The 27,997-nt window shown below is 33.5% G+C and overlaps 1 protein-coding gene and 1 pseudogene across 2 annotated transcripts in view; both read right to left on the bottom strand.

Moving 5' to 3' along the window:
• Positions 1 to 7,544: 7,544 nt before the first annotated feature.
• Cdkl2 (cyclin dependent kinase like 2) overlaps positions 7,545 to 27,997 on the bottom strand; it is a 43,526-nt gene continuing 23,073 nt past the window's right edge. The window contains exons 4-15 of one of the 2 annotated variants that reach the window (XR_007110597.1): positions 25,948 to 26,126; positions 24,601 to 24,713; positions 23,328 to 23,467; positions 20,809 to 20,897; positions 18,505 to 18,640; positions 16,496 to 16,794; positions 15,798 to 15,891; positions 12,177 to 12,300; positions 11,840 to 11,946; positions 10,513 to 10,601; positions 8,796 to 9,539; positions 7,545 to 8,687 (exon numbers count right to left, since the gene is read on the bottom strand). Coding sequence is in view for 1 of the 2 variants with exons in the window: in XM_047567408.1 (XP_047423364.1) it covers positions 10,536 to 10,601; positions 11,840 to 11,946; positions 12,177 to 12,300; positions 15,798 to 15,891; positions 16,496 to 16,794; positions 18,505 to 18,640; positions 20,809 to 20,897; positions 23,328 to 23,467; positions 24,601 to 24,713; positions 25,948 to 26,126 (1,347 nt within the window). In the remaining variant the exon portion in view is untranslated. Of the gene's footprint in view, positions 9,540 to 10,512; positions 10,602 to 11,839; positions 11,947 to 12,176; positions 12,301 to 15,797; positions 15,892 to 16,495; positions 16,795 to 18,504; positions 18,641 to 20,808; positions 20,898 to 23,327; positions 23,468 to 24,600; positions 24,714 to 25,947; positions 26,127 to 27,997 lie in introns of both variants that reach the window. The other variant, XM_047567408.1, reaches the window with a different exon arrangement.
• On the bottom strand, positions 22,435 to 23,059 carry LOC124995022 (60S ribosomal protein L21-like; annotated as a pseudogene).

Genomic DNA, 27,997 nt, shown 5'->3' with positions numbered 1-27,997 from the left:
AGTGAAATAAGCCAAACCCAAAAAATCAAAGGCCAAATGTTTTCTCTGATATACAGAAGCTAATTCACAATAAGGGTACGGCGGGGATAGGGAAGAATAGAGTTACTTTATATTAGGTAGATGGGAGTGAAAGAAGGGGAAGGGGTATGGGGGAATGATAGAATGAAACAGACATTATTACGTCATATACATATATGACTGCATGACCAATGTGATCCTACAATATGTATAAGAAAAATGAGATTATACTCCATTTATGTATGATCAATCAAAATGTATAAATGCATTCTACTGTCATGTACAACAAATTAGAACAAATAAAAAATTTTTTTTTTAAGTTTTGCTTTTCCTCCACATTTCCTCCTGCATTTATTATTTGTATTCTTGATGACTGGTGTGAGATGAAATCTCAGTGTAGTTTTGATTTGCTTTTCCCTAGTTGCTAATGATGTTCAACATTTTTTCATATATTTGTTGGCCATTTGTATTTCTTCTTTTGAGAAGCCTCTGTTTAATTCATTTGCCCATTTATTATTTGGGTTATTTGATTTTTTGGTGTAGTTCTTTTTTTTAGTTCTTTATGTATTCTAGATATTTATTAATCATCTGTCAGAAGAGTCCTAGCAAAATTATTCTCCCATTCTGTAAGTTCTCTCTTCTCATCCCTAATTGTTTCCTTTGCTGTGCAGAAGCTTTTAAATTTGATTCCATCACATTTATTAATTCTTGGCATTATCCTGAGCTTATTGAGACAGTTGTTGCCTGTGCCTATAAGCTGGAGTGTCGATCCTGCATTTTCTTCTAGGAGTTCCATAGTTTCTATTTCCTATGTCTTTGATCCATTTTCAGTTGATTTTTGTGCAGGGTGAGAGATAAGGATCTAGTTTCATTCTTCTACATATGAATAATCAGTCGTCTCAGTACCATTTGTTTAAAAGGTTGTCTGTTCTCCGATGTTAAGTTTTGGCAACTTTGTCTAGTATCAGACGAAATGCAGATGTGTGAGAGTTTACTTCTTTCTCTTCTATTCTGTGCGACTGGTCTATGTGTCTTGTATTTTATTTTATTTTATTTTTTTTTTTGCGGTGCTGGGGATTGAACCCAGGGCATCGTGCTCACAAGGCAAGCACTCTACCAACTGAGCTATATCCCCAGCCCTCTATGTGTCTTTTTTATGCCAGTACCATGCAGTCGATGTTACTATAGCTGTTATGATTTAGATATAAGGCATCCCCCAAAAGTTCATGTGAAAGACAATGCAAGAAAGTTTAGAGGTGAAATGATTGGGTTATGAGAACCTCAATCTAATCAATTCATTAATCCCCTGATAGGGATTAACTGAGTGGTAACTGTAGGCAGGTAGGGTGTGGCCCTGGGAAAATGCCTTTGGCTATATATTTTGTCTTTGTTGAACAGAGCACTCTCTCTTCCTTTCTCTCTTCCCACCTCCCTCCTCCTCTCTCCTTCCTGGTGCCATGATCCCAGCTGTTTTACTCCACCTCAGCCTTCCTGCATGGTGTTCTGCCTCACCAAGAGCCCAGAGCAATGAAGCCAGCCATCTAAGCCCCCAGATAAACTTTTCCTCCTCTAATTGTTCTTGTCAAGTCTTTTGGTCACAGCAGAAAAAAAAAAAAAAAAAAATCTGACTAAAACAATATCTCCATAGTATAATTTGAAGTCAGATATTGTGATGCCTCCAGCATTGTTTTTTTGGTTTAGAATTGCTTTGACAATTCTGGGTCTTGTATTCATCCAAACGAATTTTAGGACTTTTTTTCTAGTTCTGTGAAGAACACCATCGGTGTCTTGATGATGATTGCTTTGACTCTGTATACTGCTTTTGGTACTATGGTCATTTTAATGATACTAATTCTTCCTATACTATCCTCTGAAGTCTTCTTCAATTTCTTTCTTCAATTTTCTATGGTTTTCCTTGTAGAGGTGTTTCACCTTCTTGGTTAGATTTATTCCTAGGTATTATAATTTTTTGATGCTATTGTGAATAGAATCATTTTTCTTATTTCTCAGCAGATTCATTGTTGGTGTATAGGAAAACTATTGGGTTTTTTTGTGTTGATTTTGTAACCTGCTACCTTGTTGAATTTGTTTATTAGCTCTCGCAGTCTTTGGGTGGAATTTTTTGGATCTTCTGGGTATAGGATCATATCATCTACAAGTGGTGATAATTTGACTTCTTCTTTTCCTACTTTTATCCCTTTAAACCTTCTCTTGCATGATTTTTCTGCCTAGAATTTCCAGGACTATATCAAAAAGGAGTGGTGACAATGGACATCCTGTTCTGTCCCAAATTTTAAAGGAAATGTTTTCAGTTTTTACCCATTTACTATGAGGATGGTTTTGGGTTTTTCATATGTAGGCTTTATGATGTTGAAGTAGGTTCTTTTTATCCCTAGTTTCTTCAGTGTTTTTATCATGAATGAATGCTGAATTGTGTCAAAGACCTTCTTTGCATCTATTGAGATGACAAAATGATTTTTGTCCTTCAGTTTATATGTGATGGGTTACATTTATTGATTTGCATATTAAACCATCCTTACATCTTTGAGATAAAAACAATTTAGTGATTGTGTACAATCTCCTTAATATGTTGTTGAATATGATTTATTAATATTTTATTAAGCATTTTTGCAATTAAATTCATTAGGAATATTGATCTGCAGTTTTCTTTCCTTGATGTGTCTATAACTGGTTTTAGTATGAGTGTGGTATTGACTTCATAAATCATAATCTCCTTTCAAGATTTCCAAAGCAAAATATTCTGTTTCACTGCAGATACAATTTTCTTTAGCAGTATGTTGGAGGATAGATTCTAACGGTAAACAAAGAATCCTTTATTTAATTGCCACCTAATTTTGTAATTTTTAGACTTTCATTAGCAGTATTTATGACTTAGCTTGTTTTTTTTAATCTGAGTACAATCCTCTTTGTAAAATCTCTCTTCAAAGGTCAGTTCAAGACACATGGGTTTTGACTGGGGATGTAGTTCAGTGGAAAAGTGCTTGCCTAGCATGCATGAGGCCCTGTTTAATTCCCAGCTTTGGAGGAAAAAAAAAAAAAGTTTTCTGGGAAAACTAATTATGTAAGATGGTTCCTTTTAACTGTTATTCTTCAAATATCAATTCACCAGACACAAAATAAACCTATATTCTGCCAACAAAATTTGTCTACTTCCTGGCTTATGTTCTAAATAGAAGGTTTATTACATGTTCTGTACATAATAAATGACTTTTTTGGAAATATCTTTCACAATTTCCTTCACTCAGAAAATTAGATCACTCAGGAAAGAAGTAGATTTCATACAGTCATAACAATGAAAGTTTGTTCAGAATATTTTTAAAGCTTTTCTATGTCCATATTGGCAAACCATTTCTTCTTTTCAGTTTTCTTAATTTTTTTTTTCAAGTCAGTATGTTAACAGCTACATTGAGGGCTTAAGTTTTAAACACAAAGTAGATGGCTTATTTCCCTTAAAAAAATTATACCCTATACTTTTCAAATTGAGACTTTCAGGGTACTGATGGACGAGTTAATGTATTAGCTGACTGCTATCAACGTTGGAAATGTATCTCAGGCTGCACCAAGCAATCTAACAAAATCAACGAAGCAAGCTGATGCCAGTTTGGACTGATTTTCAAATTTCCATTCGTTGTGAGAATTGATATACAGTTTGCCATTTATTTAGATATCACACTTGAAAACTATGTTTTCAGTTAATTCCAAAGTTGTTCAAAGCTCTTATTAGATTGGTATTCTTAGAAGTGGCCTGATCAGTCTTCCTGCCACTCTGCCCTTAATCATCTATCTAGTTTCATTTTGTGAGGCAATTTTACTTTTATAATTCTTTATCCTCTATGTCTTTTACTCAGGATTCTCAGTGAAGTCTGCAGTTCCTTTGCAGCACCCCCAGGCTCCTACCAGCCAGAGACTTTGCCTTGCTGGCACTTGTATCACTGGTGACTTGCTGACATTAAGAGAGTCCTGACATAGTCACAGAAGTCCTTGAGGAAGTCAAGTGCATTGGGCCTCTTCTGCTCCCTAAATGCTTTATAAATCCCTATGAACGTGGACTACCAGAAGGATTAACCATGTCCACTGGGGAGCATCACTCCTCTGGTGGTACCACCTAATGGCCTATCTACTACAGTTCTCCCTGGCCACTCCTAATGGTTCAAACCATTAAGCACCCCTTAGTTGCTGTGCCCTTAATAATGGAGAAGGAAAACTATTGTTGATACATGGATAAAAAGGAAAAGACAATAACCCTCAAGTAAAATTCATTCCATGTTTTACCAATTTTTCCTCTTGGGCTGGATGTCTTAGAGACTGGGTCTTTACTGCCACCTACTGGATTATGGCATGACAACACTGGGCAGTCCCAGGCAGAGCCCAAGGAGTAGTGAAATACATGAAAGACCAATGCAGCAACTCCAAGCTTACTTCTCTGATAACTTTCTCAAATAACTGGCAGAACTGGCTCCTCCTTCATCACTCAACCCTGGGAAAGTGCTTATTTCTCATCAGCCTATTTCCTCCCAAGACCCAATGAAAGAAGTAGGACTCTGACCACCTTAAGACAAGTACAATTAAAAACACATTCTTTTGGCTGTAAACATGAAAAAATATATTCTTCACACATTTCCCAATATAAAATAATTTTTGATCTACAAAATATTTGAATATAATCATATTACATATATGTAAACAAATATTCATGTGCAACATAAATGAATAAATGTGACTGTATTAATATTATCTGTTTGTTTGTTTTTGTGGTGCTGGGGATTGAACCCAGGGACTTGTGCTTGCCAGGCACTCTACCAACTGAGCCACATCCCCAGCCCCTATTAATATTATTTGAATCTAGCACTTGCAAAGGTAGGTTTTCAGGAATAGAAAAAACATGCACACAGTAAAATCTCCAAAACTTAAGCTAAAATCTACTTTACCTTTTTCAAAGATCTTTCCTATCATTTATTCATAGAAGGAATTAAAATAACAAACACATAAAAAGAAAAAAAATAAAACATTTTGTAACCTCAGTAGTATTCAAGAAAATGTAACTCAAAGTAAAATCATGAATTTTCACCAAACAGGCCAAAATGAAAAATATTAATAATAACTAATGTAAGAAAATAGGTTTTCTTATATACTGTTGGTGAGAATATAAATTGGTACAGCCTTTGGGAGGGAGAATTTGGCAGAATCAATGAAAATCTAAAATGAAGCATACCTTCTGCAGCTTTAAAATGTCCATCTCGGCTAGGGATATAGCTCAGTTGGTAGAGTGCTTGCCTGTCAAGCACAAGGCCCTGGGTTCAATCCCTAGCACCACACACACACACACAAAAAAGTCCATCTCTGGTGAGCCCTATGATGATTTCTCCAACTTTTATTCTGGGCCTCCATGCTTTGCAGAAGCCATGTAGGCCCATGCAGAGGCTGCTAGCCAATTCTTTCATTTCCATTAATTCAGACAAGGGAATCTTACAGAAATCCTTTGGTACATACCATACTCCTCACACCCGGGACCCCAACCCAAAGAGAGATTTGCTTCAGGCTCAAATATATGACAGCAAAGTTTTGCTTGATGGGTAAGGAAATGCCTCCTCTCCTTTAGAATCAGTGAGGAAGCATGGATCTCCAGTAATCTAAGCTCCCAATATTTATATTATCTAAACATTATATTATCTAAATATTTGTTTTTAAAATTAATTCCAGATCTAAGTAATCATGATTATTTTTTATGTCAACAAACTCATGGCTTTTTTATTTGTTGAATGACACTAAATTCTTTAAATCTTCTAAGTCATTAATCTTGCCTATAAAATATGAACAGTATTCCTACTTTTGTAGTTAGTAGTACTATTATCACATAGAAATCACTGTACTAGATTATGTGGAAGAGAAATAGGTAAATAAGTTGTTGTTCCTAATCTTTAGAGACACTAAAAATTTAGTGAGGGAGTGATATTAGGTATTATTCTTGCTACTGCCCTAGTCTAGGGACAATAAAACACTGAATTAAGGTATGTCACTTTAATTTCCCTGATTCTTTTTTTATATTAATTCATGTTAACTGACAAAACATTTTCCATAATTTTACTGTAGACACCTTCCTCACTTCTACAACAGGCAATGATCCTGAAGGCTAAAGTAAAAAATGAAATAATTGAACAAGGTTATACAATGGGGAACATTAATTTTCACTGAAAACAAAGTAAAATGATATTTTCTGGATGTTTTTGTTTTTATTTTGTTTGTTTGTTTGTTTTTGGTTCCAGGGTACTTAAGCACTGAGCTACATTCCCAGTCCTTTTTATTTTTTTATTTTGAGACAGAGTTTCCTGAAGTCACTTAAGGCATTGCTAAGTTACTGAGGCTGGTTTTGAACTTGCAATCCTCCTGTCTCAGCCTCCTGAGCAGAGTTTATGTTTTAAAGAAAATTTCTCTGCCAGGTATGGTGGCACACATCTGACATCCAGTGACTTAGGAGGCTGAGGCAGGAGACTGCAAGTTCAAAGTCAGCCTCAGCAACTTACGGAGGCCCTAAACAACTTAGACCTATCTCAAAAGAAAAAATAAAAAGGGCTGGAGATGTGGTTCAACGGTTAAGCATCGCTGGGTTCAATTCCCGGTACCAAAAGAGAGAAAGAGAGGGGGGGGGGAATAGAATAGAATAGAAAATTTCTCAGTGTATAATATACTCACTGTCAGCCATCCACAAATATCTATAGACACAAGACTCTAATCACAAGTTGTATACAAGTGATGAGGTCAAGATTTGTGGTAAGGCACCTCTCAGAAGTGCATGTTAAGAAGCAGATACATTTTCAAGTTATTTCATGTTTGATGCCATCAAGAGAAAAAATAGGTCTCTTTAGAAAGCAATATAATAAAGTAATTTTTATAAAAATAGGAAAGTGTTAAGGTTCCTTCCTAAACATACTTAACACAAAACAATAGAGAAAAATTATTTTAGTCCAATTCACCAAGACTAGCCCTCTAGAAGCAGCCCTCTGGTGGTTCTTTAATTCCCTGCTAGTGGTTTGCTTATAAACAAGGTGATTAAAAAACAAATCGACCACATTTTTCAGTCTAGACTGACTCACAGCTGAGTATACCTGTAGCACAACTAAGATAAATGAACCAAAAAATAAGAAGAAACATCATCTATGTCCCCATTTAAACAGGAAGTCAGGCATCCTAACCAAGCAGGGAATTCTCAATCAGAAAAACTGGGTTCCTTACCTGGATCTGTCAAAACTTTTACCAGGTAGTCTTTATATATCATTTTATCACTATGCTGTTTATATCACCAGCTGTACAAAGGAAATTAACTTGTTTCCCCTATACTCAAATTTTCAACAGCAAAAAACAAATTAACATTATTTTAAACTTATTTATTAAATACCATACAGCGTTGTATATATATACATGTGTATGTATATATATACTTATACACATATATATGAATATATATTATTTTTAGTATCTTAAATATAAATTAAAACCATCTATGGAGCTTAGTTAGATAATATTTATTTATTTTAAAATATACACATACACAGCAAACCCACTGTTCCCCACTAGTACATATACATAGTTCATATAATATGCAACTAAATCATATCCTTGTAAAGGGAGAGTAAATAACCATAAACTGAAAACAAAGATTATTTTGGTTTAGTATCTACAGTCACAATTTGAAAACTTTTTTTTAATAGTTCAGCCAAGGTTCTTATCAGATATGATCCTCAAGTCTCAACAAAGACTTGAGTAAAAGATTCTTAGTTTATTCACAAGGTATTTAAATAGGCAAAAGATACCTAAGGCAAGTATAGAATTAGAAGGTAAACGACTAGACCCTCAGAAATTGAGTTAATATTTTCACACTTCTCTTTACATAAACAAAGCATTGAATTAAGCTGTTGTTGACACTTTAAGTATTGTCTGCTTTCTATGTTATAGAGTCTGTTGGTAATATTTTTCAAAGTAAAAATAATATATTAATATGAAGATTATTAATGCTGATATTCTAATTTTTTAGCATTTTAGCCATACTAATCTAGTCAAACACCTGGCGAGAGGTTAAAAATAAAGCTTTAAAATCAAAACCAAGTATCATTTTAATCATTACCTATAGACTTATATGTTGGAACTGTTTGTTTTGCTTCCTCTCAAATGTCCTACTCTTTTGAGGCTCAATTATCTCAGGTTAGAATTTCAATATTAAGTTCCTTTGAGTAATAAAGAAAAATTCTAGTTAAATTATTGGGATAAGTTCTAGTCAAAGTTTTTTAGAAAAAAACAACACACTATTAATTGGCTAAGGCAAAAATCCTACTCAAATTCTGGTCTCCTTAATAACTACTCACTAAAATGATAAACATAGCTGGAAACCCAGAAACAAGAACCTGGAGCTAAATTGGTCTAACTCTCCCACCTAAAATGTTGTGGATCTGTGCACAATCTGTGGAATATGGGTAAATGACAATGTACTTTAGGGAAAAGCTTTGGGAATGCCTAAGAATTTGAGGCAACAAGGGGACAGGAACTTCTCTGGGTTCTATTGTCACCCTCAAAATACCAGTGGACATGAGTGGAGTCCATAATAGCAGACATTCCCTCCCTCAAGCCTCTTCAGTAATGATTCAACAGCAATTGACCTAAAGAAGAGAAATCAGCCTGATTAATAGGTAACCCTGCTTACCATCACCTATTTTGTATTTATAACTCTTTTCAGTCAGAAGTAAGTACTCAACTCCAAGGCATACCTTCAATATTCTCCTTTTCCTCTTGTTCCATTTTCTTTACACAGGTACATCAGCACCAGAATCTTACAATGCCAGAGTTGTACTGAATCATGAGAAATAAAAAGTTTCTCTGTCAGATTTATATTAATTTGGTTCTTAGATCAGCAGAAAGGCCAGATTCCCATGATACACTGAATATTAACAACACTCACAGAAACCAAAGATACATCACCTCTGGACAGCAGTTATATATCACCTTAATGCCTAGAAACAAGATTTTTAAGTGTTTTTATAGTAAAGTAAATGAAATATTTTTTTTACTGATCTTAGAATGATTTTCGTTTTCTTCAACCGTAAACATTTATACAAAGCACACAAAGTTAAATGCATGAATAACAAGAGACCTTTTATATGTATCTCTCTCCTCCTTTTTTACTCACTTTTAATCTTAGTAATTTAAATATACAATCTACTAACAGCAAATTCACATTCATGTAACAAGAACCATATCACTATTCTTTCATTGTATATATCTTGAAATAGCAAGCATCAACAGACTGGAAAAATAACAAGCTAACAATTGGGGAAATGAACTTGTTCAATCTTCCTTTGAAAATCTGAAGGACGTCTTTGTCTTTCCTTCCTCTGCAAAGCAACTTTCTTAGAAAACGCAGGAAGTTCAGAAGGAAATATCACGCATCTTTCCTCTTAGGATATTAGCACTCTAGTTGCAAGGAGATGTCATCTCAAGTGCTAGAACAGCATCTAAAAGCACAGAATATTCCACCAAATATTTTATGTAAAATATTTCTAGAAATTCACATGCTTTCTCATAATGTATAATTGATAGCATTAGTGGGAACTGTGTAATCTAAGAAAACCCTAGATTACACATATTAAAAATAAGATTTTAAAGATAATCTTTATAAGAACTATCAATCCAAACTATCATATATAGCACATTATCTTCTTTCATGCAATGATTGATTTTGACAAAACAGATGTAAGGTTTGTAGAACCTGCAGTTTAAACAGTTTATATGAATTAGTTGTTCATAGTTCACATGAACCAACTCAAATCAATGTATTATAAAGAACTTTCCCTGGATCTAGGAAGGGCTGTGCAAATGAAGGATTAAAATTTAAGTTTTTTTCACTTCATAGCAAAGTAAACTTTAATATCACAGATATTCAAAATGCTTTGTGGAGGTTCCTTATTGAAATTCATCTGTTATGGGAACACAGTATTTTATCACAATATCATATTTTACAAGAATTAATGAGATATTAAACATATAGTAATTTATCATTCCAAAAGGTCTACATTTTTTTTAGTACAAAAACACTGTATTTAAAAGCAAAGTTATCATTTGGTATAGTGCTGATCCCTCTTTATTGGGAAAGAGAATACCAAGTCATAGTTTAATCTATCTTGCTTAACAAGCCCACAGGACAAAATACCAAAAAGGGAGATAATGTACATAACCTTCTCGGGTACTTGTCACCCTAAATTCACATTACTATATCTAATAAAATGCAGATTAGTTTAAGATCAAGAGATATAAGCTCTATTAAAAAAAGATTTCACTTCATAGACAAATGCTTCTTTTGATTTTCTAAGTGGCAGGAGTTCTCATAAAATCAATCACCAGAGAATGTTCTGAAAATTTTCTCAGAAAAACCACAAAATATTTCTCATGAAAGGTGACATAGCTTTAAGTATGAGAAATCGGACTTACCCCCTTCAGAACTAAAATTATTCTCAGTGCTGGTGTTCCATCCGAGGCAAGTCAGCCTCTGAATCATCTGACAGGGGAGATCCTGATACCTATAAAATAATCAATCTTCATAGTTTCTCAGTAATTCCAAATGTCTCACTCCTCCAAAATTCCAATTCTGGCTGTGCAAATATCAGATGCTTAGAATTAACTATTCATAGCTCAAGTTGCTTGCATGGGAAAGAATGAAGTCAGAGGACATTTACTCTTTGACCTCTTGGTTTATATATATGTTAAAAGACATTTCTAATCTATCATGGTGCACTATTATAAAACTTATTATAAAACAAAAACCAGTTGAAATCATCATATTAAGGCTTCAAAACAACCATTATAATTGTGTTGATGAAGTAAAGGAAAATATACTTGAAATGAATGAAGGGTCAGGAATTCTTAGCACAGAAATATAAGCTATAAAAAAAGAAACAAGTGGATATTTTAGGATTAAAATATATACCATATGAAATTTTTTAAAAATCTAACTAAATGGGCTTAAGAGCAGAATAGAGATGTCAGAGAACATGAAGAGAGGTCAAAGAAACTGTACAATTTGAAGAATAGAAATAAAAAGATTAGGAAAAAGTAAGTCTCAGGAGCCTGTGCGAAAATATCAAAAGGTCTAACATATAAGTCACTAATTCTCAGAAGGAAAGAAACAGAAAAATATACATTCTGAGGAACTAAAAGAAATTCTAACGAAAGAAGACTATATGTAATAGAAAACCTTTAACCTTGGCAAAATGGATTGTCTTGAGGAAAAAAATGTCAAGTAGACAATTCATTCTGAAAGAATAAAAAACAATTCCAGAGTTCTACTCTTTCAAAATTAACTTTGGGGTTAATGCAATAAAAAATACTACAAACTCTCACAAAGCCTATTGTTATATAAAGAACATAGCTAGGTTACACACACACACACACACACATACACACACACACACATTTTTAATGTAAAAAATTGTTTACTACCAGTTGGGAAGTTCTTATATAAATATTTATGCAATAAGATACTAAGTGCAATGACCTATAAAAAAAGCTTTAGCAAGCAAAATTTTATAAATCTCAACAGAAAACCTGCCCAATTCTTTTTTTTTTTTTTTTTTTTTTTTTTTGCAGTGCTGGGGATTGAACCCAGGGCCTTGTGCTTGCAAGGCAGGCACTCTACCAACTGAGCCATATCCCCAGCCCCTGCCCAATTCTTAAGAGCAAATTTTCCTTAAAATAAACCTTAAAATAAATTGAATATGCAAGAGATCTAAGTTTTTTCTTACTACAAATATTTCAATACCTGATGTAAAGCAATACTGGGAGTGTGCAGGTCAATAGCAGCCAGAGAAGGAATCCGAGATTCTGAAAGAATTTTGTTCTCTTTCTTTATTAGCCTGGAATTTCGAGCTAGATAAAAACAACCATAAACACAATGAAAAAATATACATTTTGTTAGTTTTCCACATTCTACTTCTGTCCCTCAATATGTACTTATTACACATAAATAAGAATATACACATTTAACTACTTAAATATGTGAAGTTACCATAAATTATTTCTAATATTTTTAGTTTATTTAATGTACATTTTATAATGTGAACAAAAGGATTGAAAAATTAAAAGCATCATAAACATACCTATGCCTTCCAAGGCTTTTAGTTCAGGGAGATGATTATAGTTCAGTTCAGGCAAACGAACATCTGTCTTGGAATATTCCCTTCTTTTCTTATTTGCCTGAAGGAGGCTTTTTTCACCAGAGACCTAATATCGTCAGAATTGTTAACATAAATAAATGAACTTCAGGGTAAGCTAGGCTTTCTTTTTATAACTACTAGTTCATATCCTAAAGTTTATAGATTTGAAGAGCCAGAATAAAAATTTTGAAGGATATTAATAACATAGGAAACCATTTCACTCAATTATTCTAAACCTACACTTTATTAAATTTATTAAAATTATTAACAAGTGAATAATCTAATTGTTCTAAATTTCCCCTTTTCCTCATGCCAACCTTCAGCATAAGTCCTAGCAAAGAAGGATAGAAGATGAGAATCAATACCCTGGTCTTTCAGGCCAGTGAGGTCAAGCCTAATAACACTTAGGCTTTTCAGCAAATAGTTGCCATTATATTCACCCTAATTTAGAGCAGTGTATTACATGTATTATTGTAATAGAGCTCCTTTGAAATTAAAAGCTCCAAATTAATGATTTCATTTCCTGGTTAAATTTTTTTTTTTCCATCTTAACTTCCTCATGCTAAGAATGGAAACTGAGAAACTAGCCCCTAGACTGGGCAGGCACCACGAATGCTGGACTTTGAACATAATTCTCTAGCAAGCATAGCATAGCTAAATCCACACAGGTGTATTTCCTGCCTTTTGTCCCACTGTACCCCCTTTATCTTTCATAAAAGTTGTTTGCACCCCTGACCACCCTCAAATGGAGATCTGAGACAGAAAAGTCTCCTCTAACTTTCTTAGGAATGGCTTTGAATAAACCTGTTTTCTTCCATTTTTTTTAATCTTCCATCTTATGTCTCCTAAGTTTTGGTTGAGTGGTGAACAGAACCTTCAATTTCAGTAACATTATCATATCTCCTCCAAGGTTTATTCTTACTTTCTCAATAAAATCTTGTTACTTGTTTTTCTGTATTTGTTCTAGTCTTGCTTCTCACAGTTAGCATGATACTATCTTCCCCTGAATATAGTTTATTTAGTAAAAAACTATAATTTTAGTTATTTTCCTCATCTTGTCTATTTTTATTACTTCATAGTTGATAAAGTCAGAAAACATAATAAAGTGAGGAATAGTACTGGCACTTCAATTCTCCAACTTTATGAATTTGATATTTTTATGATCTTTTTCATTTAAGAATTGCAGAAACTCTACATTCTTTTCAACACTTTCAAAATAAATGGCACATGGGATTATGTGACTTGCTAAAAAACATATATGATTAAATCATATATGCGTGTATATGTATACATACATATATATAATGAAATACACACACATAATGACATTAAGCCACTAAAATTCTTTGAGTACAAAAAATAAAAAGTGAGTTCAGGGAGCTGGGGCTGTGGCTCAGTGGTATAGCACTTGCCTGGCATGTGTAAAGCACTGGTTCAATTCTCAGCACCACATGTAAATAAATAAATAAAAGGCCCATTGACAACTAAAAAAAAGTTTTAAAAAAAGTAAGTTCAAGCTACCAGATTTACACATTAAAAAGTGGCAAAAAACACATAATAATAAATGTTTATATATTTATTCACATCCCAGAATTATGGCATAAAGCATGAGAAAGTACAGATCTTCGATGAAGAAATTGAAGAAGTCTAGATTTAGTTCTATCTGCATTAATTTTCATTAAGGAAAGATTCCAGTGGGTCTTTTCTCCAATCTTTACCTCCATTCTTGATTACTTTTTCTAAAGAATAAATAAAAATAGTATCTAAAAGTATTAGTCAGCATTGAATATTCAATGCCTGAAAGTAATTGATATCAGTTCTGTAAAAACTATATTGAATAGTTACTTTTTTTTTTTTTTTTAATAGTTACTTTTAAAAAGGCTTGCTGATTGAAATAATCTTCCAGGACAGACCAGGATCATAAAATACAAATAAAATACAAATATCCACAAAGAAATCAGTAGGGTATTATCAAAAAGGAAAGTACCATGAGCACAGAAGTTATAAACTAAGAATAAGTAAAAGAAAAACAGCGATGTCCAAATCATGAGAGATATGAGAAGACTGTATTTTTTGTCTCTGAGGATAATGACAGAAGAGAAATTAGTGAAAAAAAAAGACAGTTTGGGAAGTATATCCATACCTCTCTTTCTCTATGAAAAGAATTTACTTTTTCTCCACATTTCTTGAGCATCTGTCTCTCTCTCTCTCTCTCTCTCTCTCTCTCTCTCTCTCTCTCCTTCTTTCCTCCCTCTCTCCGTCCCTCCCTCTCTTCCTCCCTCTTTCTTTGCTGGGGCTCCCAACCCCGGACCTTATGCATGCTAAGCACATGTTCCACCACTGAACTATGCTCCTAGCCTTTCTTAAGCAGATTTATGGGACTAAACATTATTCTAAGTAATAGGGTAGATGAATGAAGAAAACAGCACAAATAACTGACATGGAAGCTTACACATTCTATTATGAGGAGACAGACTATGCATAAAAATGAGCATATAGAGGATGCAGGTATAGGTGATGGGAAAAAAATTAAGGAAGAAGGAATAGAGAGAAATGTGGAAAAATTAGTTACAATATTTTAAAAAATATTTTTGGTTGTAGATGAACACAATACTTTATTTCATTCACTTATTTTTAATGTGGTGCTGAGGATTGAACCCAGTGCCTCACACATGTTAAGCAAATGCTCTACTACAACCCCAGCCCAGTTAGTTACAATATTAAAGAAGAGCTCACAAGAAGGTTTTATGTGCAATAAAGAGGAGAAAAAGTACATTTATTGGGTTATCTGGAGGAATAATGCTCTAAAACAGAGGAAATAGTAAGTGAAAAAGTCCAGAAAAATGCTTAGCCATATTTCAGGAATAACAAGGAAAACAGCATGGTTGGAACAGATTGATGAAAAGAAAGGAAATGGGATAAAGGGGTAGGGGGCTTTAATCATGCAGGGACTTACTGGCCCCATCAGGACTTTGGCATTTACTCAGAATAAAGAAGCCAATAAAGGATTTTGAACAGAATAATGATGATGATTTGACAATTTTTAAAAGCAGCATTCTGCAGGCTATGTTAAGAATAATAAAGTTCCCTCCTGTGCTATCTCTGAACCTTAGACATGCTTTGAATACTAAAATCTGACAGTGTGTTTCTAATTAATTGATTTTCTAGACCATAAGTTCCATGAAAAGAGTGATTGACTTAATTCCAGTGTCTTATATAAAATATATGATCAAGAAATATTTATTAAATGAGTAAACAAAATACTTTCACCAAAAATCTGGTGATTTCTCTTTTCATTTATTCTTAAAAAAAGAACTGATTGACAAGCATTGATAAAATTTACTATGTTGCCAAACACAAAGCAAACGGAATTATAATAACATCTTTCAGACTTAAACTTTCAGAATTCTACATCATGACTGTGACAGGATGACATATGCATAATTAAGGTTTCACTTTATGACTCTAAATACAATTCTCAGTTCTTAACTATCATACTGAATATTAATACAAGTCTAGAACTGACTAGTGCTTGCTCTTCTGCCACTGGGAACATTTACTTACTGATGTGGTCACGTTACTATTATAAATTCCTGACGGAGAATGTTTATTTGGTTTAACAAATGGAATACAATACTTCTTACTTTTCTCATCCACTCTGCAAAAAAATATAAAGTTAAAATCAATAATGATTATTATTTTCAAGCACAAAATCAAATGACACAGCACCAAGTGTTATGCAGCTTAATCAGAATTTGATCCCTATTTCCAAATATACATTGCATATAAATCTGGTGGAGCATTCTATCATTTATCACTTGACTCATGCCTCCCTCACAGTCCCAGCTCCTACCAAATAAATTACCTTCTTTTTGGCAAAATTTACCTTCCTTTTAGCCAAATTCCCAAAAGAAGCTTACTTTTACCACCAAGTGCCAATAGCCAGACAATGCAGCAGCAGATCCCCCAAACCAAATATCTCTTTTATTACAATAACCTTCTTTCACATTATTAGACTAAACAGTTGTAAAATCTCCTCCTCTTAAACATTACAACTCTACTTCCTTAGGACTCAGGTGAAATTTTTGTACGAATCCTAATAATTTTCATCATACAAGTCAAAAAGTTTTCTAACAACTACCTGACAAGTATAAGTAACAGCCATAATTCTAAGAGTAAAACAATGTGGATGAATTAACAGACATTGTCATTTGCAAATATATCTTTTAGTAATTTTTTGGTCTTACTTTCCTAATTCATACCTGTAACTCTGTACACCTGAGATAGTTCCCATTCCAGAATTAACACCAGGAGCAACTGCTGAAAGATTGTGTGTAAGTGGGGGGATTGCTGTGCTTGGATTCCTTGTGTGGTCCACATTGACATTGCTGCAGTCTCTGAGGCTTGTGGAAGGCACTGTTTTGATGTGGCTTGTACCACTGTCAAGGAGACAGCTGGCATTTGAAGCTCTACTGACTCTTTCAACTTTCTCTCCATCAGTTTTTGGTCCTTTGATTTTAAATACCTTAGAATTCTTAACTTTGGGATCAGCATTGGTATCCTAACCATGAATAGAAATGTTAAGGTTAGTGATCTGAAAAGAAAGAAAATCACCTCTTCTTATAAAGTATTTACTCGTTGCTTCAAGCAGAATTTTACAGGTATCACCTTTTTGGGACCATTATCTTTATTCTACCTATGGAATTAAAATTAAACTCACATTCTCATTCACATGTTTATTGTGAAAATACAAAAAGAACCAAAATGTAATTCACAGTAACTGATAGTATATTTGGATTTGTGTATGTGTGTGTATGGTATAAGTACATGTGTGTATGAATGTCAACGGGGAAATAAAAGTGAAAGAGGAATTAAGAAAACTACTTTAAATGAGATGCAACAAAGAACGCGAACAGAAAACAGGTATTGACACTTCCTTTACTAGGTAATGTTAACTCAATACCAGTACTTCCCATCTGTCAAATTTGCAGTCTAGGAGGGAGAGGGAAAAATGGAACAATTTAATTTAAACTTAGCCTAATCATCAATGACCTTTAAACTCTGAAACCAGCACTACTGCCCACATGCTAAATGTAATTATTAAATCTGATTTCCTATATGTAGTGTTCAATGAAACTGTTTCAGTTGACATTGATGTATATTTGTAATAACTTCTGTATGAATTAAAAATCAATGCCAATAAAAAAAAAAGAAAGAAAGCTACTTTTCTTGCTTTTATGTTCCCTGATTCAGAGAGTTGGTAAAGGGTTGGTAGTGAATTTGAATTACTTTATCAAGAACAGATCCTGGGCAACTTGGCCAGAAAAGCAAATTTAAACATCCAAATCTCAATTTTATAATGCTCCAATCTATGTACAATTCTAAAACAATATTTTTCTCTCATATCATTTAAGGGAGAAGAGTAGGGTGTTTGTGTATGTGTGTGTGTTTGCTCCCTGTGTGTTTGTATGTTTGTTCTCCCTGTGTGTGTGCACACATACACACGTCTAAGTGTTCTTGGATGAGTATATGGAACTGAAGTTCTCTGAAGAAACCACATCTATATTAAAGATCCTGCAAACTGTTTGAATTTGGCTGACTACAACATCGTGATTGTGGAGAGATGGGATGTGGGTCGAGAGCCAAAATCAAGTTGAACTGTCTTAGTCCCTTTAATAGCCATTTACTTTCAACCTCTGTATCTGACCTAACATCCTCATGACTATTAGGTAAAACTTTTGGAATGTATCACTAAGCTTAGCAGACCTCTAGCCTCCATGAACCCTAAAGTTAAAAATGCTATAATATCTGAACTTACAGAAGAGATTTCTCCTTCTGCAGTAGCTAGTCTACCTAGTCTCCACCAATGTATTTCATAAATGTATTTAATTTATGACCTTCTTTGTTCTAAGGTTATATAAAAATTCATGTAACATCTTCCACAGTGAAACACATCATTCAGGGTAACTTGAGTCAATATCCCGGGCAATGATCACTTGTACTTGGTTCAGCAAAAACTTTTCTTTTCTCCTTTAAAGCAGAGTCATTATTTTATGTTAACAAGCTTAATTTCCTGAGAAGCTCTACTATTGTTACCTGATACACACTGGCACTAAAAACATACTAAGCTTTTTTTTAAATAGGCAATGTTTGTAGGGAAGATATATTTTTTTACAACTAGGCTATCAGTTAAGAACTTGGTCACCACTCGGAAAACTTCTAAAAGCTTCATTCTCCCCTCAAAATTAAAATTTAAAACATTAACATTTACCTGTACAACAAGCATTTTTCTTTCTTCACCTAAGGAATCATCTTTTTCCTTTTCCTTTTTTCTGTTTTGGGATTTTTTAGTTAAAGAAATATTCCTAGCATCTTTCTGTATTTTTAACTGTAGTTCCTGAGAAAACCTACATAGAAAAATATATTCCTCAATAAAATGAAATTGTATGAAACAGAGAAACCTAGAAAAACAATTGATTTCAAGATAATTCATTTTTAATCAAGGGTTAGACTAGACTATTTTATTTAAAAGAAGAAAAATCATGGACTAGATCAACAGTTAAGAAAGGGTAGTCTATAGATCTTTAGGTTTCCCTGGGTATCATTCAAGAGGTTCAAAAAGTCCAAGGTATTCTATTTTTTTTTTTTTTTTTTTTGGTACTGGGATATTGAACCCAGGGCGCTTAACCACTGAGCCACATCTCCAACCTTTTTTATTCTTTATTTTGAGACAGGGTCTTGCTCAGTTGCTTAGGGCCTTGTTTAGTTGTTGAGGCTGGCTTTGAACTTTCGATCCTCCTGCCTCAGCCTCCTGAATTGCTGGGATTACAGGTGTGCGTCACCACACCTGGCACAAGCTATTCTTATCTTAATATGAAGATGTTGTCTGTTAACATTTGAATTGATACTATAAAAGCAATAGTGGGAAAAATTGCCAGCACTTTACCAAAAATTGAAACACTGGCACCAACTATATTAGGAATCATTTTTTTCAATGTCATGCATTTTCAGTTTAAAAAAAGAAAGCAGTTAAGACAGTTTTACTTAAGAATGTCCTGATGAGGCAGTGAAGAGGTATTAATTTGATGGAAGCTAAACCCTCTTTGCATATTCTGTGTGACAAATTGGTGATATACAGAAAGCACCTGTTGTGAACCAAAGTGCAATGATCATCTTAAGAAAAACATTTGTATAAGATACATACTAGACACTTTTTCATGAAACATTTTTACTTGAAAGAAAGAATGACAGGTTGGGGTTGTGGCTCAGTGGTAGAGAACTCACCTGGCACGTGTGAGGTACTAGGTTTGATTCTCAGCACCACATAAAAAATAAATAAATAAAATAAAGGTTAAAAAAAAAGTACATCAAGTTTAAAAACAAAAAAGTGACAGAAAACCTATGGTTAGTTAAATTTGGGGTATGTGGCAGGCATATTCTTTTTAAAAATAAAAATAAATAAATTTGTCATTTTAAGGAAAAAACTAATATTTGTGTCAATAATAAAACTCAGGCTTTCATGTAAAAATTAGAATTCTGTTGAACTTTTAATCTTAGAAGCTTCCCAATGGTTTCAAAACAGTTTTCTAATGAAATAGAATGCGACTTTTTTGATATTATACAATGAAATATAACAACCTTTTCTAAATGATTAATGCATGATGTTATAAAAGAATGGGTAAAAAGATCCACTCAAAAGACAAGAGAAATAAATAGATATTAATGCAACAAAAGAAAAACAGTTCATTGATACAGTTTCAGATTTCAGAGTGACCAACCTTTAAGAAACTATCACTGCCAAGTTTGAATATATCAGAGTTTGGTATAAAATTAAAGAATAGCCACAATTATCCAAAAAGGCTATGAAAATTTGCTTCCATTTCTCCAACCACATGTTTGTGTAAGGCCAGAGTTTCTTCATATATTTCAACCAAAAAACATAGCACAATTAATTGAATGTAAAAGCAAACATAAGAATCCAGCTGTCTTCTGCTAAGCTAAATATTAACAAGATTTGCAAAAATATAAAGTAACATAACTGCCGTTCATCTTACTATTTTTTTGTTCTGTCAGCTGCCCTGATGCCAGCACCTGGAGCGGCACTTCTGCACTGGAGACTATGCCAGTAGCTGTGACACCCACAGACTTGGCACATTACAATCTCCAGCACATCAGCAGTGTCAGCAGCATCACAGCACTTGGTGTTGGCTGTAAGTGTAGCAGCAACAGAAGATGGCACCTTTGAAACTATCAGCACAGAAGATAATGGCATCACGTAGCTGGTAGCAACTTAAGAATCAGTGATCTGAATGGCAGATGTCACCACAGGGAAAATGGGGCAAAAAAGCATGAAGTAATGCTTCTTGAAAACTAATCGCACCAGTTTAGTAAACATAGAAGACCATTCCTAGGAACTGCATTATTGGTAAGGGTGAATTGGGGTATGATGGTAGATACTTTAGTCCTGCAAAAACAGATGGTAAGAGAAAAAAGGGAAATGCTGTTTGTGACTGTGTGGAAGCCTTACTTTAACCCTAGATTATTATGACCTGAAAAACATGGGTTAGTACTATACCTCTCCGCAAATCTATCCATTTGAAAGAAATCATGGTGTAGCAGCTCAGCACAGAATGGCCTTTTGTCTGGGTCAACATGTAAGCATTTCTAAAAAAATCAAGAACAGAAATAATTCTTATCCAAGGAAAACTCCCTACATTTAAATTTCTAAATACAGAATAAAAAGGAAATGCTTTTTCATAGCCAATGAATTTTAAACACCTCTAACTAAAGATAAAGAAAAAAAGCACAAATTGATAAAATAATCATCAATGGTTGCTAATATCACACACACACACACACACAAAGAAAAAAGAAAAGAAAAAGCTCCATTCAATAGCACTAAACAGAAATACACAAACTCCTATGATGCAAAATATGCCAAAAAAATAACCTGACTCTGGATCAAGTTCTAGCTCTCCTATGAGTTTATAAGAAATAAAGGACATATGAACATGCTAGATTATATTATGGAGAAAGTTATATGGGACATACAACCTAGTTGCTTCAACAAACTGCAAGGTTTAAATAAAAAAGGAGATTAAAAGAAGCCTATAAATTGTCTTAAAAGACTTATCAATCAATCTATTGTAATCTATAGACTTTGGATCCTTATTCAAACTACTAAAAAATTACATGACAGTTAAAACTTGGACAATGGTTACATATTTTATGATAGTAAGGAATTATTGTGAATTTTTAAAAATTAGAACTACTGAGATCAGAGGAGGAAAAGACCCACTCTGTACTTCCTATTGTGCTAGTTACTTTACATAGATAATTTTATTTTAATGCAAGTTTCATTGTGATACATTGAAAATCCTCAATGTTAATAAAAATATAAGGGACTCAATAAAGTAGCTTTAAATAAATAAGAAAAGTTCTATGAATAATTGTAAACTTCACATATAACTGAAATAATATAATGTTGGGTATTTATTTCAAAATACTCCAAGGTGGGGGAAAAAACATTGATGTGAATATGGCTATATTAAACAAGATTATAAAAATGTTGGTGATTGCTGAAACTAGATAAGTATGTGAGGGTTTATTATATTACTATTTGTTCTACTTTCTTTTCTATTTTTAAAATTTTCTATAATGAAAACTTTTAAAAGTTATATGATCCTACTTTAAGAGATATATATTAGACAATAGTATAACCTTTATTCCCTTTTAAATCTCTTTATAGACAGATGGTGTCCATGACAAATGCTTAATCTATTAGATCATGTAAAAAAGTACAAACATACTATTCTAAAAACTTATCATTAGTTATAAGTTTACTAAACTTATTTTTTTTTTTTTAATGAGTTAAAGAAAGCAAAAAGAAATCCTGGGAAACGTTATGTGATCCTGGCACTTTGGAGATAATAATTTTAATAATTCTCTGGACAAGTCTAAGAAATGAGAACTATTTGAGCTAATAATTTTATAGAGTCAACTTTTAGAGATAACTTGATGCAGTGAAAATCTCCCTAATATCTTCATCAGTTAGAAACAAGCAAAAGTAACGGTTATTTTTACATTAGTTTCAGCAAATCCAGGATCTAAACAGAAATCTCTGACAATATGGTATAGGTCATGATCCTATACCCTACACTTTAGTATTTTCCAATTTTATTTTTATTTTCTTATCCTACTTTTCTTCTAATTTCCCCTTAAAATATACAATTTTTTTTTAAAGTTCACAGGTTTTTATTTTTTTACATTTATTATGCCATGAATTCATAGGGAATAGGTTCCAGCAGCTCAGGTTCCTTTCCATTTGTTCTCACAAAATGTGCTTCTCTGGGTGGAGCAGGCTGGCGTTTCAGCTGAACCCAGGTACCTTTCTCTTTGGCTTCCTTCTTTTTCTGATCATGTTCCTTCACACGTTTCAGGAAGCTGTCTCGGCTCTTAGAGTGCTTAATATGCTCAATACTCACAGTAATTCTCTTGGCAAGAATCTTACCCTTAACTTGCTCATTCACAACAAAGCCAACAGCATGCTGGGTAACATTGTAGACTCTCCCAGTTTTGCCATGATAACATTTATGGGGCATTCCTCTTTGAACAGTACCCATTCCCTTAATGTCTACAATATCACCTTTCTTATAAATTCACATATATGTGGCCAAAGGAACAACTCCATGTTTTCTAAAAGGCCTAGAGAACATATATCGGGTTCCTCTCCTCTTTCCCTTTGTGTTCGTCATTTTGGCGAATTACTGGAAGATGGCGGTTCCGGCGAAAGGAAGCAAAATATACAATTTTTATGTTTTTTGATGAGAATGTTTTCAGACTTTAAAATATATGTTATATAACACTAAATGTTTTCTTAGTGAGTTTTAAAACAGGTAAAATTTTCAGGTTTTTAATCTCTGAAGTTTCTACACTCATACACACCAAATTATTTAAATTCTTCTTCAATGTACAAAAACAAAGATCATGAGCAAATTATTGACCAAAAGATCAACTAGACAAAAAAGAGAGAGAACCAAGTCTCCATAATACATAAATTTCCTATCAGAAAGTGATAAGAAAAAATATGACTACCTTTGCTAAATCTATCACAACTTCAGAGAGCTTAGGATAGCGTCTTTCGAGAGGTTCTGTTTCCTTGATTTCAGGCAATCTTACTCCAGCAAACACAGGGTTTTTATAAAACAACTCCTGATGTCTTGGAATTAAATTACCTAGAAGTGAAAACAGCACACATCTCTGTCATTATACTTGAAATGGTGAAGAGACGTGGTGTGGAGGAGAGGAAACGGTGGAACACAGCTTAAGGATTTTGGGACTCTCTCAGCATGCAAAATCAACCAAAAACAGAGCTGTTATTGTAAGGACAGTCTTTATACTGGTTTTGACATAAGTCAACTCAAAGAAGTCAACATTGCTATCTCAATACATCATTTAGAAAAGTTCACAAGCTGCTATAAGTAGAACTGAAGTGAAGGAACACAGGAAAAGGACAGGTAAAGAACATTTTATAACTTTTCAGATATAAGTACCAGCACTTTATTTCTAACAACAGAACATAATGAGTTGACCAAAACAAATAAAATACAGTAATGTAGACAGAATCTAATCTAAACAAATCAGTTCCTCCCTTTAAGAATTTAATTTTTAGTCAACTGATTTTGTACCTGTATCTAAGGACGGATTTGAGCACTTCACTTTTTCTCACAACTTTAATATCTATCTATCTATATATATGTATATATACATAAGAAATTATTTATTGCTTATTGAATTTCTCATCTGGAAACTTAAAATCAAATAGTTGCCACATGCTTCCCATTATTTTCATCTTCCAAGCTCTATCTCTGAACATTAAGTTGATATTTCAACAAAGGAAAGACTCCAATAGTCTAGTTTTGAAATTTTGTCCCAAGTGCTAAGAGTGAAAGTCAAATATGAAGCAAGATTATCTTCAAAGTCTCTGTGTCCCTCATTTTGAGAATGAGAGTATTGATTGTATTTCACCAAATGTTTAGTGACCAAAGATGATGATTATTTGTATCCTCTCTGCATGTGATTAAGTGAATGTACAAGTACACGAAACGAACAATTATTCTTTTCTTCTCTGTTGACAGGACGGGGAGATGAGCCTGATTAAGAACACATGTCAGATAAACTAAAACCAGGCTGAGCCAGGGACACACACACACACCTGCATATATAATATGTTTTCCTATTTGTTCCCTACCTTCACTTAGAATAGATAGCCTCTTTGATATACCAACAACTTTAAAAATCAATATAAACACACACACAGGAAAAAAAAAAAACTTCTAGAATTTAAAATGCAGATGCATAATCTTACCCAAACACATCATAATATGATACAGCTGATCAATATCAGAATCTCCAGGAAATAGTGGTTCCCCCATGAACATTTCAGTTACTAGACAACCAATGGCCCACACATCAACAGCCCTGAAAGAAATGAAATGTGGTATAAAATTTGGCATCCTAATATGTTTACTGTAACTGAATCTATTCTGCATATTAATATTTTATATTCTGGATATTGAGAATAATAGTAATTAGCCTTAAATTACCCATAAAAGGACATGCCTCTAAAGAGCGCTCTCAATTTTAATAAGTGAGATTTCCAGAAGTTTTAATCTTGTGGCAAAGAGGGAAAGAGCTTCTGAAGAGACAAAACAGTTATTACATGTACTTTATTCTGAAAATAAGGCTCTCAGGCTTCCATTCAGAGTCTATTCATTCTTTGTTTACATGTAATTCTAACAAGGTCAGTTTATTCTTTGGTTCACAAAAAATTTTTTAAAAAAGCACAGCAGAAAAAAGGTGATTGTTGAAGACAAATACAATAACAACAGGTCCTGAAGGCTAATGGGAAACATTTTTTTAAAAATCTTAAAAATTAGTTGTAAGAACTTAAATAACATATTAGTTTCATTTAACATAGGAACAACTACCTTGATGTTCCTTAAAGTCATTGCTGAATTAGAAAATGGTACAAAAACTGTAGCGTGGCTATAAAGTGTGAACTTAGAGCAATTAAGAAAATATTAAGGACATTTAATAAACTCTGAAAACAGAGAATTGTAGAAAATATTTTAGAAAGATTTCTATCAAAGCAGTAAAACTTACAATCCTCTCTATTTTGAAAAATTATTTTTGAAGACAACTTACATCTTAAAAACATTTTGTTTAATTATGTTTTTACCCCAACCCCTTGCCTACACTACCTGGTCTTATTTCAACGATGTCAGATTTGTCCAATCAAAATTAGTCTCTCTTTACAAATGATAGATATATATATTTCTGACCTATTGTCAAAAGCAGACCATTTACTCAACTTAATTTCCCCACCTTTAAAATAAGTAAACCCACTCCAAGTTATTTCACAGGAATGTTGCTTGTTTGCTTTTTTTTTTTTTTGGTTTGCAGTGCTGGAGATTGAACCCCGAGCCAGGGCAAGCTGGGCAAGAGAGCTTCCCCTGAGCTATACCTCCAGCCCTCATGAGAATTTTTAAAGGGCAAGTACCAAAATAAAGTGATTACAAGTCACTTTATTAACTTCCCTTAACTCAAGCCTTCCTTTCAGTGTTAGAAGAATCATTTATTATATTGTAAACATACTCCGTTTTATCAAGAAAAGAGAGTTAAAATCTGCTCCCTCTCAGTACTGGTGTCTTACTTGCCATACTTGACATCACCAACCAAGAGTTCTGGAGCTCTGTACCAGCGAGTTGCCACATAATCAGTGTAAACCTCTCCTGGAGCGGCCAGTGTCCGTGCAAATCCAAAGTCACATAATTTAACAACACCAGACTGGGAGACTAATATATTCTCTGGCTTTATATCTCTGTGTATGATCTAAAACAAAAAGACGAGGACAAAATACAGGTAAACAAAAATTAATTATTTAGGGGAGCACCTACCATGAGCAGGAAACGGTTTTTATCCCTATAAAGAATACGAAACAATGCATACAAAGTTGTTCCTGGCTTTTAAGAAACTGAGACCTAGCTGAGCAAGAAAGAATATTTATGCCTGAAGTTTTATTTAAACAATCAAACACAATGAAAAAATATACATTATCAACCAACAAACCAACTGATTAATTACTAATCTCAAGACTAAGAAAATAAAGCTCTCATTGAAGACTGGGGGTGGTAAGGGAATTTTTTTGAAAGGGGCAGGTTCTATGAGACGCCTTTAATACTGAGTATGATCCCGATAAACGTAGAAACAAAAGGGCAATCCAAGTGAATGTAACAAGGAGAACAGTTAAGTAATAAGCCTTATATCATCCATAAAAGGACATTCCTCTAAAGTGACTCTCTCACTTTTAATAAGTGAGATTTAATAAGTGAGATAAAGAGACTGTGGGAAAATGTTCTGGGTTTTTTCCCCTGCTGAGTACAGGTTGTGAAGGGAAGGAGGGATGTGTCAACCAGAAGCCTGGGAAGTGTCAGCTTGTGCCAAGGGGACCCATGGAAGTGACATGACCAATATGTTGTTTAAAGATGATGCTGGCCATAAACAAACTAAATCAGAGAGAAGGTCTAGGAGGAGGGAGAAAAGAAATGGGCAAATATGAGATGATAAGGGCCTAAATGAGGTTGGTGCTCAGAGGATTCAAAGGAAGATGTATAATTTAGAAATATCTTAAAATTGAGAATCAATAGAATTTAGGAGTAATCTCAGATGTTTTATTTAAATCTGAGAATCTACAACAATGGTAGTTCCATTACCAAAATAGAAATATCTATAAAATTTTATTTTAAAGGAATGATTAGCTTACTTTTAGCCATATGAACTTTTGGGTGGAATACTGAGCACCCCCAAGTAAAGGCATTCATTTGACGATTAGAAATAGAAAGAGGGTAAAATAAGATCAATGATTAAGATTTCCTGGAAGGAAAAAACAGGACAGTAGGATAGAGAATATTAAAAATTCAACAGCTAAGCAAAACAAAGTATTAGGCTTAATCCTTTTAATATAAGTAAACTTTATTTTGGAATTTTAAATATATATATTTGTTTTAAACCCTTTCAAAAGATCAGGATCCTAAATGGCAATATGTCATTGCTGAACATTTTTCATAAGCTAGAAACCTTCATTACCCTAGGTATCAGTGGTAAGGACACAGGGTCAGTTACAAATCAACTGTGCTATATACCATAAATTTAGCTGAACTAGGAGTTGGGAGACATGGGCACAAGTCTCAGGTTTTCATTAAAACCACAGACAACTTAATCTTTCTGAGTTTCCCTTCCCACACTCCAAATCAGAGTGTCAAAGTGCATGATTGTAATGTTCCCACCCAACTCTCATAGTCTATGACTATGGTTACAACAATAGAACCCAAGCATAACCAAGGTAATAGGAGTAAAATTTTTACTAAAAGCTATCATTGTAGCCCAGGATGGTCAGCCTCTGATAAGGGTCCTTAATACAATGTATGACTTAAATTAATAGGTAATTTCAGCAAACAAAATTGTTTAGGGCCTATAAACACTTCATAATGCCATGCTATTTGGGCCAAACTTAAATCACAGTTGACAGCAACCTTAAATTTGTTGTTAAATACTTTTACTCATCCTAGCTTACAAAGCATCAAAATGATACTTTTTAATTTTTTAAATTCAACTGTTCACATATATAGATACAAACACATATGAATACCATATTTAAAAATAAATGTTTTTGAAACAAGGTACTAATGTCATACTAATGAGAA

This window comes from Sciurus carolinensis, chromosome 10, assembly GCF_902686445.1.
Source record: "Sciurus carolinensis chromosome 10, mSciCar1.2, whole genome shotgun sequence".
In the NCBI taxonomy this organism is placed as follows: domain Eukaryota; kingdom Metazoa; phylum Chordata; class Mammalia; order Rodentia; family Sciuridae; genus Sciurus; species Sciurus carolinensis.
Note: the sequence above shows the minus strand (reverse complement) of the source record. Positions and strands in the feature narration are given on the sequence as shown.